The 12,672-nt window shown below is 40.3% G+C and overlaps 1 protein-coding gene across 1 annotated transcript in view; it reads right to left on the bottom strand.

Moving 5' to 3' along the window:
- The window catches only part of GC (GC vitamin D binding protein), a 51,489-nt gene that overhangs the window by 25,359 nt on the left and 13,458 nt on the right, over positions 1–12,672 (bottom strand). Inside the window, exons 2-3 of the mRNA XM_045284183.1 lie at positions 3,240–3,309; positions 2,826–2,958 (exon numbers count right to left, since the gene is read on the bottom strand). Of these exons, the coding sequence (XP_045140118.1) occupies positions 2,826–2,958; positions 3,240–3,309 (203 nt within the window). The remainder of the gene's footprint in view (positions 1–2,825; positions 2,959–3,239; positions 3,310–12,672) is intronic.

Genomic DNA, 12,672 nt, shown 5'->3' with positions numbered 1-12,672 from the left:
CCAAAAGGCTAAACCAATTTCCCCAAAGCATCAAGATTTAGTCACATTTCCATCAATGGGTTGAAAGACAATGTGAATTTAAGTTACAATCTCAGTGATAGACATGGGCAGACTAAGCCCACGCCTAGAATGCCAATCCAGTGGTACTTAGAAAAATAAAAATGCAAAAACAAAATAATTATTACTGGAAGGAATTTGAAGTTACAAAAAGAAATGTAAGTAGCAATATGGGAAAATTAAACCTACCTAACATTCTAACTTATATTACAAGTCAGTGATTTTTGTAGAACAAAACTTGTAACGATCTCCCCTCGCATGGAGGACAGCAACACATGGATCCATAGATTATTTACATAGATGCTAAATAAACAGTAGCGAACACATCTGCCTTCCATTAACTACCAGAATTTAGGGATAGCATCCCCTCCCCTCTTTTTGATGAAGTCGTGGTGGCATTGTTGGTTAGGCATTGGGGTTGTTAACCAAAAGATCAGAGGGTCAAACCCAGCAGCAACCCTATGGGAGAAATACATGTAGTCTCAAAAGCTTTATATAGGTTCCCAATGAACTGGAATTGATTTGATAGCAGTGGGTTTCTCTCTCTTTGTGGGGGAACCGATTGCAGGGATCTGCATGTAACCTCCTCCCTGGGAGACGGACAGCGGAGAAGTCGGTGAAGGGAGACGTCAGACAGGACAAGATATGACAGGATGGTGATTTGTAAATTGTCCGGGGTTCATGAGGGAGGGAGGAGCGGGGAGGGAGGGGAAAAAGATGGGGACCTGATGCCGGGGGCTTAAGTGGAGAGCAGGTGTTTTGGGGGTGATAGGGGCAGTGAAAGTTCAGATGTGCTTTGAATGGTTGATGTGTGTGTAGAGTGTGGTGGGAGTTGTGTGAGCCCCTAATGGAATGATTAAAAAAAAATCCTATCTCTATTTTCAGTGAATCTCCTTTCATGTTGATTTCTTTCTCAAGTAAATTTTCAGTTCTGGCAAAGAGAAAAATGTGCACACAGTTAAACAAATGTTTTGAGCAATGGGTGTGTGTGTGTAAAGGGTGTCATTCAACAATAACAACAACAACAGCAAAATGTACGGCCATCTTCCTGATGACCGGTCTCTACAATTCTAGAAGTTGTTTCTCGTCTAGGAATGTGTTAGTGAAATATCCTAACACTAACTGAAATACAATAGAAATAAAATAATTTGGAGTATCAGATTAAAATAAGTGCTTGTTGTCTCCATGGTAGAAGGAAATGATCATGAAATTCTTAGGATGTCAATCAGGACCAGATAAAGCAACTGATGGCTAAGCACAGCGCCTAGACTATATTTAGTCAGATCGACTGAATATTGTTTCTGAAAGATACCTGTGACAGGCTGAAGCCCACACCACTGCCATCAAGTTGATTTTGACTGAGTGACCCTCTAAAGACAGAGTAGAATCGCTCCATAAATTTTCAGAATTTGTAAATCTTTACAGAAACAGACTACCTCATAATTCTCCTTTGGAGCTGGTGGGTCCAAAGGGCCAACCTCTCAGTTAGTAGACTAACACTTAGTCCATGTGCCACTAGTGTACTTGAAGGTTTTAGCAATAAAACAGATTCTTTTACTATAGAGGTCTATGGTAGTTGGGTACTATGTCCAGGGGACATTCCTGGTTAGGGTGGAGTACAACCTTTCAGTCAAGTGGTAGCTGGGTACCTTGGGGCTGTGGCCTTTTGTCAGCACGCTGGCACACTTCCACTGGCCATGGATCCACACTGCTCTTCACTGACTGGCCCGTGATCTCCTTGCTTCCTGCTGCCCCTTTCTGCACCATTGGCCTGTGACTATGTGAGTCTGAAGGGGGCCTGGCTGGCCCTGGACCTATGGACTTGAGTTGAACTAGGCAGGGTGCTTTCTTAAGGTAAAGTTACTTCTTGATACAAAGGTCCTTCTCATAAATGAGTGTCCCTGATCACAAGGTCTTCATCAAAGTACATATAAACATAATTTGCCCTAGGCCTGATGATTGAAGTTAGTGAATTGCTGCCATTTCCCTTTGCAGTTAGCATCTATAATTGTATCTTGAAGCTTATCATTTCAGTATTTTAATTTAGGCATATAAACTACAGAGGGGAAAGCTCAAAAGTTTTTATGTATCTAAGGGCAATTTTTGAAGCACAAAATATATTTAATCCAATGCTAATTATTCTGTGGTAGTTGTTACCAATCCTTGACATAATGAGAAAGATATGGGTAGGCGTACATTCATATCTGAGGCTAGTACAAGCAGTTAAAAGCTTGGCTATGCAACTAAAAGTTTCGGGTTTCAAATTAACCCAGAGGAACCTTGGAAGATAATTGTGGATTTGTTCTGCAAGGTCATAGCGTTACTCTTACAAATACAGAGTTTCCATGAATTAGAATCAACTGGTTTGTTTTTTATTTTAGTGATTTTTTTTTTCAGGCTATGAAGGAGCAGAGAATTATTTTCAAGAGGCTTATTTTTAAGATATATCAATATTTGGAAGGGTCAGATTTGGAATACAAAATTCAGGCTTTGGGATAAGATATAGCTGACTCAAATCTTTTACCTACCTCTTACTAACAAGGTCAATCTGTGCCTCTGCTTTACCATTTGAACCTTGTAGAACAATGAGCCACATGGACTGTGATTACATTGGAGTAAACCTTGTTCCTAAGAAGAATACGCTCCATGCTTACCCCCCAACCCCTGAAACTAAAGATGTATGGAGTTGGGATCCAGATTCCCCAGGACATGGAGTGACGGCTTCCTTCTGTGAGTCACCCTGGAGAAGGATGACAGCCCAAACCTACCCTGTCGTCATAGCAGTTCGGGTCAGCCCCCTCTGCACAGCAGTCTTCCGTCAGGGAGACCACTGCTTGTACCAGCTGCTTGACCTGTTCAAATGTGCCACTGGGGAATTTTCTGCTGTAGGAGATCATTGATCTGAAGGGGGCAAGAAATAACAATATCAATTAGAAGTAAAACGTTTGTCACATTTGTAAAAATTAATATATCAAATCTGCTCAGTTCTTTAAAAGTTATATTTTATGTATTTTCTTTTCTGTTTAGTTCATGAAAGGAATAGAAGGCGCCTTTAGAAAGTAGTTCTTATTTTAATTCTTTAAAGTCTTAACAAGCAAAGACATCACGTAGAGGATTAAGGTGCACCTGGCACAAGCCACGCTATTTTTATTTGCCTCGCATGTAGGCAAACGCATACTTACAGAGATCTGAAGTCATCTTTTCCCAGATTGCTGAGTTCTGCGCAGACTTTACTCTTTTCATAATCACGGCCTGGGGAACCGGAAATAGAAAAATTGGACTTTTCCTCTTTAAATGAATATCCTATGTCAAGGGGCCTTCCACATGATCTATAGCAAAAATAGCATCTATCTATCATCTATCTATCTATCTATCTATCTATCTATCTATCTATCTATCTATCTATCTATCTATCTATCTATCTATCATCATTTCCCTTCTCCCTTTTGGGGTAACTTTCTAATGGTTTTCTTACAATGGACCAGAATTTTAAAACATATGAGGGCGTACCCCACAAAACCTGGTAAAGCTCCACAGGGTGGGGCTTTTGTAGTGCATATTTTTCTTGCTAGGTGAGCATTGAGCATCTCATTCTGAAGTCGTACACCCAGTGGCATTGCCTGGGAAGGTTCGCTCTGGTCATAGTGAATTTTTTCGTGAAAGCAGTTTTGCTCGAACTTCGTTTTTGTGATGGCTGATTTAAGAGACCAGCATTGGGCTATGAAATTTTGTTTCCTGCTTGGGAAAAATGCTGCAGAAAATGTTGTGATGTTGAATACAGCTTACAAGGACAGCGCTATGTGAAAAACGTAAGTGTATGAGTGGCTTTCTCATTGCTAAAAAGGTGAAATGTCAATTCATAACAAACCTCATTCTGGAAATCCATCAGTTTTCCGAACAGATGAAAATGTGGACTCGCAGAGCATTTGGAGTTTGCTCCACCCTGTCAGACTGTTAATCAAGCTTTCTATTTAGAGTTTCTGTAAAGATTGCATAACAGGGTACAGCAAAAAAAAGGTCTGATTTGTGGCAGACAGGGTGGTTTTGCCACTGCAACAATGCACCTGCTCACACAGCCATCCCTGTGTGCCAGGATTGGGGCAAAAAACCAGCATGCCTCTCTTGCCCTATGCACCTGATTCACCTGACCTCACTCCTTGCTACTTCTCTTTGTTTCTGCAAATGAAGAGGGACATGAAAGAACAGTGATTTGATGTTATAGATGACGTGAAGGGAAAAAAAGCAAGGGAGGTGCTGTTAGACATCCCAGCAGATGCATTTGAAAATTGTTTCTCAGAATGGAATAGCAGGTTTGACAAATTTATTAAGTGTAATGGAGAGTACTTTGAGGTTGATAAGGTTGTTTTATAAAAAAAATTTAAATATAGAGGGTTTTTTTTTTCAAAATCTGGTGGTTTTTTTTGTACCCCCTGGTATTTTAAAGAGTCCTAATGGCATAATGGGTGAAGTATTGGACGGTTAAAGGCAAATGGCAGTTCAAATCAACCAGCCATTCTTTAGGGGAGAAGGATGAGGCTGTCTACTCCTTTAATGATTTTTACTCTTGAAAACCCTTAAGACCAGTTCTGTGTACTCTGTCTGAGAGGGTTGCTATGATTCACAATCACCTCTAGAGTAATGAATTTGTTCATATTTGAATGAGCAGTGGAAGACAGAATGAAAGTAAAGTAATTCTAAACATTGGTAATTAAAACAAATTTCAGCTGATAAGTCAGAGCCTCTTGTTATGCTAACCATTCTCTTAGGTCGAATTTTTAAAAATAGTGTATCCCTCCCTTGCTTCTTTCTTCCTTCCCTTCCTGATTCTCTCCTTTCCTCCCTTTTTCTTTCTTCCCTCTCTCCTTTTCTCCTTCTTTCTATTATTTATTCCTTCCTTCCATTGTTTCTATTTCACCGAATGTCACCAAAGAAAAGAAAAAAAAAATCCCCCAGATATTTAGGGGATAAAGCTGCATTTCAAAATGAAAGGCTCCAGGAATTTTTGGAATACCAATTGAAATGTTTCAACAGGCTAATGAAGCACTTATGAAAGTTACAAATTGAATAACGAAGCCGGGGGAAGGAGCAATGTGTTTGAATTGCAGCGCTGGGGAGGACTCTTGAAAGGACCAGGGATCGCTAAAAGGACAAAGAAATCCGTCTTGGAAGAAGTATGGTCAGAACACCTCTTAGAGCCAAGGATTTAGAGACCTCATCTTGCGTACTCTGGACATGTTGTTAGGACAGACCAGCGCGTGCTGGGTAAAGCAGAGGCAGTGGAAGTGACAAAGACCCTCAGCGGGCTGGACTGACACAGTGGCTACCGCAGTGGCCCAAGAGAGGGCCAATTTTGAGGATGGTGCGGCGCTTCCTTCTGTCGTGCATTGGGTTGGAATCAACTCGATGGTACTTAACAACAATGACAGCAACAGCAAAAACAACAACAACATAGCTCGGACGTTGGTCAAGCAGGAAAGCAAGAGGCATGGAACCATCTTAAACGTTTCCTTTTGTCCCTGACCTGCTATCTAGTGCAGTGTGCACGATCAACAGTGAGACACATGTGGGTGAGAACTGATCATTTGCAAACCAGAGGCCCTGAGGGAAGTCTTAAGGTATCAATACAAGTGAGAGATCTCTAACAATAAGGAAAGGAGGGAGGTCAGCAAATAAGGGATAAGCAGCAAAAGCGAGCTTTGACTATCCCCTGTCTTTGAATTATGCCTCTTAATCCAGAGGTTGACATCCTGAACGCCATAACTGTGTATATAACCAGGGTTGGGAAATTGGGTCTTTCTTTGACGATAAACCCCACGCTCAAACCAAACCAACCAAACGAACAAACAAACCTCACTGCCATAGAGTGGATCTCGACACATTGTGTCCTGATCGGACAGGGTGCACTTGCATCGAAGCGTTCTGAGTCCGTACATCTTTACTAGAGCAGAAGGTCTCTCACCTTTCTTTGGAACAGCTGGTGGCTTGAAAGGACAGACCCTGCAAAGGGCAGCTCACTGGTAAACCACTCCGCCCTGAGAGCTCCTTTCTCTGAAGACATTTTCAGTCATAGGGAGTAAGGTAGGTCTTACTCCTAATCCTTTCAGAGTAGAATATCACAGAAAGGGAGAACAGATGCAAAGTCAGCATCACGTCTGAGCACAGACCCTCCTGTGAGGGTCCCTCCACAAGCCAAGGAGTACCAGAGACACCCTGGGCTGCCAGCGCTGAGCTGGACAAGACCGGAGTGCCAGCAGAGCCCTGAATTTACACTTAGACCCTCCAGAGCTGTGGGACAATAAATCCCTGTTGTTTTACAAACGCACCTCCTTGTGGTCGCCTAGGAGACTGACATCTTCTTTAAATGGAGAAAATAAAAGCAGTTCACCACACTGCCTGTTGAATTAGTTTTTCCTGCTGCTTACTCGGGCTTTCTTTTGCCTCTCCACCTTAGCCGTGGAGCGGCCGAAGCAACTTAGAGAACGGGGTGACAAAGACGAGAGCAAGCAGCCAACAAAAAGGAAAATGAACGTCTTGCTTGCCTACCACAGGCAGCAGGGATGAAACAGCCCTGACCTGGGCAGTGGTTCTGATTGCAAATACATTTCTGAATTTTTGGTTGTTTCATATGACTAGAAAGGCTTTTAAGAATGTATCTTATTTCAGTTTTAACAGTTTTATTGGCATATAATTCATGTATTCGACATTTCAATAGTTTAGCTCTATTAAGAAGAGGTGTACATCATCATTACAATGCATTTTAAAATCTTTCCTTTTATTCGGCGGCTAAAGGAAAGGTCAGCAGTTTGAATACAACAGACGATCTGCTGGAGAAAGACGTAGTAAGATGCTTCTGGAAAGATTTATGACCTTGGAAAGATGTAGTAAGATGGTTCTGGAAAGATTTTCATACGACCTTGGAAAGTACGGGGACGTTCTAATCTGTGCTCCAGGGTCACTTTGAGGGAGCGCTGGCGCACGCATACTGGGGTTTTAGAAATTCTCATGACTGAAATGTGATTTGTATTGGGGGATTTGAAAGGATCGAAGTACCTTATTATCGCTATTTGAGAGAGAAGAGAAAGGGATCGGTAAAAAAACCAAAACAAAAGCCTACTCACAGGACCTACTCTGGAGTTCATTCAAGTGCCAGAGAAGAACCCGTCCTAATAGTGGGAGATCAGTCCTTTCCTTCTCAGAGACGCACTTATTCCACACACCAGTTACATAGTCTGTAGGGCAGACACCTGGCCAATGAATCCATGCTTCTTCTTCTAATGATCATTTATGTAAATAAGCCCAGGAAACCCCCCAACATCCTCCGATGCTATGTCTTAAAAAAAAAAGTAAGAAATATGTCCATGGCCCAGTTGCTTTTAAAAGATACATAGTTTTAGATGAGAGTAAGGTATTCTTTTTCTTTAAAATGAGGAACGTTATCTCAGATGAAAAAATGGTGACTGCTGTCATGTATTCTCCCCCAAAGATGCAGTCCCTTCCCTAACAGTTAGCAGTCTGCGAGAGCATGCGGACACAGGAGGCTGCATGGAGACATTCTGTGACACCGTATTCCACTTTCTCACGAGCATCTTGAAGCCCCTTTGCATATGCCCTCGTGGAAATGTTTGCTTTCAGATTAGGAGTAGAGATGGGGTGGCTGAACTCAGGCTAACAAGCTGTCTTCTTTATACTCTTTTCTCAAAAGATTCTTTTTAGGAATTGTCACATTTAATGTGGGAAATATCTGACATTAAGGTGAGAAAAGTCAGAATGGATGGACAAAGTCAGTCGTAAGCAGAACTTTCCTGTAATGGACTTTTTTATTCAAATGAAATAAAGAACGCTATTTTAAGACTAGTCTCACTCACTGTAATTGCATCGATGCCAACTCATAGGCTAGAGCTGCCCTGTGAGCTTCCATGACTGTAGCTGTTTTGGGGTCTAGAAACTCCATCTTTCGCAGAGCTGCTGGTGGTTTCGAACTATTGGAATGGTAGCACCCCAAGGCACAGCCGCTATGCCACCAATATTCCTGATTGGACTATTGTCAATTTGATTATAACTATAGAATTGCATGGGTCTATCTAGGATCAAATTGGCAGTAGAAATGAGCTTGAAGAATGTAATAAATATCACCAAAGTGCACACGTAGAAACTGTTGGTGAGTGATTATTATCTATATTCTCAACAAAATAAAATTAGAAGAAAAAAATCACATGGGAGATAGAGTAGAGTCCATATATTCAAACCTCACAGTTTCTTGAAAACTAGGATTAGGCAAAAATAAAACTCAAACTCTTTGTTATGCAGTCCATTCTGACTCACAGTGACCCTACTGGACAGGGCATAGCTGCCGCTGCAGATTTCTGAGACTGTAAAGAGTAACCACTATGCCACGAAGCTAATAATTAGTAGAATAAAAAGTCACTTGCAAGCAAGCCTCTGTTATGTCAGAGGACTTTCACATCTAGCATGTTTGCTAGAATTTTATTGATTCGTTTATATGACTGGATTTTGTCACAAGCTCAAAGTTCAAAATGATGTGGAAAGCTTTAGCTATCCATCAATGTTACTCTGTGGGAATAAAGATGACAGCATAGAGGGAAACTTTTAAAAATAGGGCCATCTGTTTATTCCAAAGAAATGGATCCAACAAAACATGATCAAACTGTGTCATAAATATCACACACAAGTAAAACTATGCTGAACACCATACTTATTCAATCTATAAATTGAGCAAATAACCCAGAAGCTAGGCTGTGTGAAGAAGAAGCTGGCATCAGAATCGGAGGGAAGCTTATTAACAGCTTAGAATACACAGACGACACCAGCTTGTTTGCTGAAAGCAAAGACGACATCAGCTGATGAAGTGCAGGATGGCAGCTTTAACTGTGGATTGAAGAAAACCAAATCCTAACTATGGGACCAGTGGACAATGTCATGATAAACGGAAACTACATCTACGTCGTTAAGGACTTCACTTTGCCTGGATCCAGTCTGTGGTCATGGGAGTGGCATTCAATAACACAAATTATGCATTGCATCGGGCAAACCTTCTGCAAAATGCGTCTTTAAAGTGTCAAATGCAAAGGTGACTCAACCCTTGACCCTGGTCATCGTATTTTCAATCGCCACAAAAGCTTGTGGAAGATGGATAATTAAGGAAGACCTAAGGAGAGTGATCCATTTGAATTATGTTGTTGGCAAAGAGTATTGAATATACCATATACTGACAAAGATGAACAAATCTGTCTTTGAAGATGTACAGCCAGAATTTCCATATACTTCGGGCATATTATGAAAAGGAATCAGTCCCTGAAAGACGACATCATGCTTGGTAATGCAGAGGGTCAGCAAAAGAGAGGACTACCACACTGAGAATGGATTTGGCACAGTGGCTGCACCAATGGCCTCAACTACAGCAGTGACGGTGGGGATGGCACAGGACTGGTCAGTGTTTCATTCAATTGTGCCCAGCTTTGATATGAGTCTCAAGGGGACCTAAGAACAATTACAACATAGCTGTCCTTATATAATGAAGAGTTGTCCTGTGAGGATTGTCAATAGTGTTATTTTATTAGTAAAATAGAATATAATCATGAACAGATAATAAAGAGCCCTTGCTCAGTGCAAGATCAGTAGTTGAAATCCACTAGATGCTCAGCAGGAGAACGAGGATGACTTCTCCCATACAGATGCACGGGTGTGTGACTCCTACGTAGGGTTTCCTATGAGTTGGAATCCACTCAATGGCAATGTGGTGGTAGACAGGGAGCATGGCTGGCCCCTGTAAGACAGCAGGTTCTAGTTCAGTATAAGAAAACTTTATTTTATGTATGGCTCACCTGATAAACAGCCCTTAGAAGTTTGATTTTTTCAGTGGAAAATTTTAAATAGAATTTAAAGAATATAATTTAAAGATTCCTGAAATTAGTAATTATATGATCTTAAGCTTTAAAGTCATTTTCAATAATATGGCATGGTCCCTTTATAAATAGTAAGAAATTTAATAATATTGTTTTTGGTGGTGTTGCATAAATCTTGTTTTAAACCACAAAATACTTATATACACACCTACACAGAGAAAGAGAGATGTCAAAGAACGATTATTTGGCACAGCTCCTTTGGTACCTTTGAGCTAACTTCCTTTACTAAGTTTACCTTTATGCAATTGGACATCCCCTTACAGAAGGGCCATGGGGAGGAGATGAGCCAGTCAGGGTGCAGTATAGCACCAATGAAACATACGACTTTCCTCTAGTTATTTAATGCTTCCTGCCCACCACTATCATGATCCCAATTCTACTTTACAAATCTGGCTAGACCAGAGCACGTACTGGTACAGATAAGAAACACAGGGAATGCAGGTCGGATACATCTCTCAGGATCAAGATTGAGAGTAGTCATAACAGGAGGGTAAGGTGGGGGGAGAAAGGGAGAAGAGGTCACAATGATCTACTTATAACCCCCTCCCAGGGGGATGGACAAAAGGAAAGTGGATGAAGGGAGACATCGGTCAGTGTAAGACAGGAAAAAAAATGTGTAAATTACCAAAGGTTCATGAGGGGAGCAGGGTGGGGGAAGGAGGGGCAAAATGCGAAGCTGATACCAAGGGCTCAAGTAGAAAGAAAATGTTTATGAAAATACTGATGGCAGCAAACGTACACATGCGCTCAAGATGATGGATGGATGGGTGGATTGAATATGGTTGTATGAGCACCCAATAAAATGATATTTTTTGAAATTTACCTTATGAATCTTTTTTTTTGGATACTTCTATTATGGCCATTCAATAACACACAAAATGAGAGACTGAATTTAAATCGGCTCCCACACACCCACACATGGTCAAGGACGTCATGCTTGGCATTTTAGAAGGGCAGTGAACAGGAGGAAGGCTCCCGACAAGCTGAATTGACGCGGTTGTCCCAATAACGGACTCCAACAGAGCAACAACCGCGAGGAGGCGGGGCAGGACCGGGCGGGTGGAAACCCCTCACCCGCAGCTGACAACTAACGCCTTCACACGGACATTTGGATAAGTTATTTTTCGTTTCACCAAAGAAGCAGTCTTCCATTCCACGTGCTATGGGAGCGTGTGAATGCATATGAAGGGAAGTGTAAACGTAAACTATAATTTATCTACCAGTAATTAGCTTCAATTAAGTGAATTACTTGTGTCTGCACACAAATCCTTTGGAGTGCAAAGCCATTGTGTAGGGCTTGAGTTAGAAAGCGCAATAATGAAAGAGAGATGACAAAGCAGACGGACTGCACAAAGCTTAAAGTTGTTTTGGGACCATTCATTGCTGCAATATTCAACATAGGCATGAAAAGAAAGAAGTATAGGAGACTCAAGAGGAATCCACTGAGAATATTCAGAATTAAAGATAAAGGATAAAAGATCTCTTAAAAAATAATCTGTGGTGGAAGCTATTGCACCATATGTTTTTCAGGTGGACTACCTGAAATATATTTGTTTAAAACTGAATCTAATTTATTAAGTATACAATTAGAATATATATAGTTCACAAGGCTGATAAAATATATTAATATTTTTTCATTTTCAAGAAATCCAAAAATCAATACTCATGTTAATGTGCAATGTGGTTATTGTAAATTGATTGGTCATTCTGTCGAGTACTACTAAATGAAGTTATTTATTTATTTTTACAGTTTTTGAGCTCACATTGATTCATACAGCTAAATTATATTCTAAATGAATTGTAAATGATATGCTCTGACCTTTAAAATGCCATTTGATTATAAAGAGGGTAGTCTGGACTTTGATATAGCACCTGCAAGTATTGACATAATCTGTGACCCTGGTGAAATCATTATTACTTCAAGTGACCCCTCAGGATGAAATGTTTACACATCTCATTTAACAGCTTTTTAAAAAATTTCTGTAACAGCATGTCCCATTTTTATTTGATTGTGAAACATTCTGGTAAGTCATGTCTAAGTCTGCCCTTTGAAAACAGATATGATTTACATTGGAGAAATATTTACTCAACTCTCAGACAAGGCTGAAAATATTCATTTATACATGCAACATATTTTCATTCAGGGCTGATTGTGTGGCAGGCATCAGGTTCAGTTAGTACTGAATATAAAAGGCAGACCCAATATACAACCACACGTGCTATCATGCCACTTTAATTCTAATGGGATAATCAAGAAAACACAGTTTGGTTTAACTATACTACAACAGTGATTTGAGGCACTTTATCCATTGTTGTTAAAATCATCATCTAAGATCTAATTTGGACCCCTAGAAAAGTTGTTTATGTATCAAAAGAAATGAATGGATTCAAAATAAGGCTTCTGAACAGAAAAAAAGATAGGAGAAACTCTCTAAAGTTGATGTTTCCTATTGTGCTCTGGAGACTGGAGAAATCTGAGTTCTATTGACCAGTTTATAGTTTGACATTTTGTTTTATTTCTTTGGCTTTTTACCTTCTATTTTTCAATGACAGGCTTATTAGAGTTGAAAAGGTCAGCATATTTGTTGCTTTTTTAAAAACCTTTCTTTTTTTATTTTTATTTTTTTTAATCAATTTATTGGGGCTCATACAATTCATCACAATACATAGATCAATTGTGTAAAGCACATCT

This window comes from Echinops telfairi, unplaced genomic scaffold (assembly GCF_000313985.2).
Source record: "Echinops telfairi isolate 266 unplaced genomic scaffold, ASM31398v2 ScPeMD7_7468;HRSCAF=8506_0, whole genome shotgun sequence".
In the NCBI taxonomy this organism is placed as follows: domain Eukaryota; kingdom Metazoa; phylum Chordata; class Mammalia; order Afrosoricida; family Tenrecidae; genus Echinops; species Echinops telfairi.
Note: the sequence above shows the minus strand (reverse complement) of the source record. Positions and strands in the feature narration are given on the sequence as shown.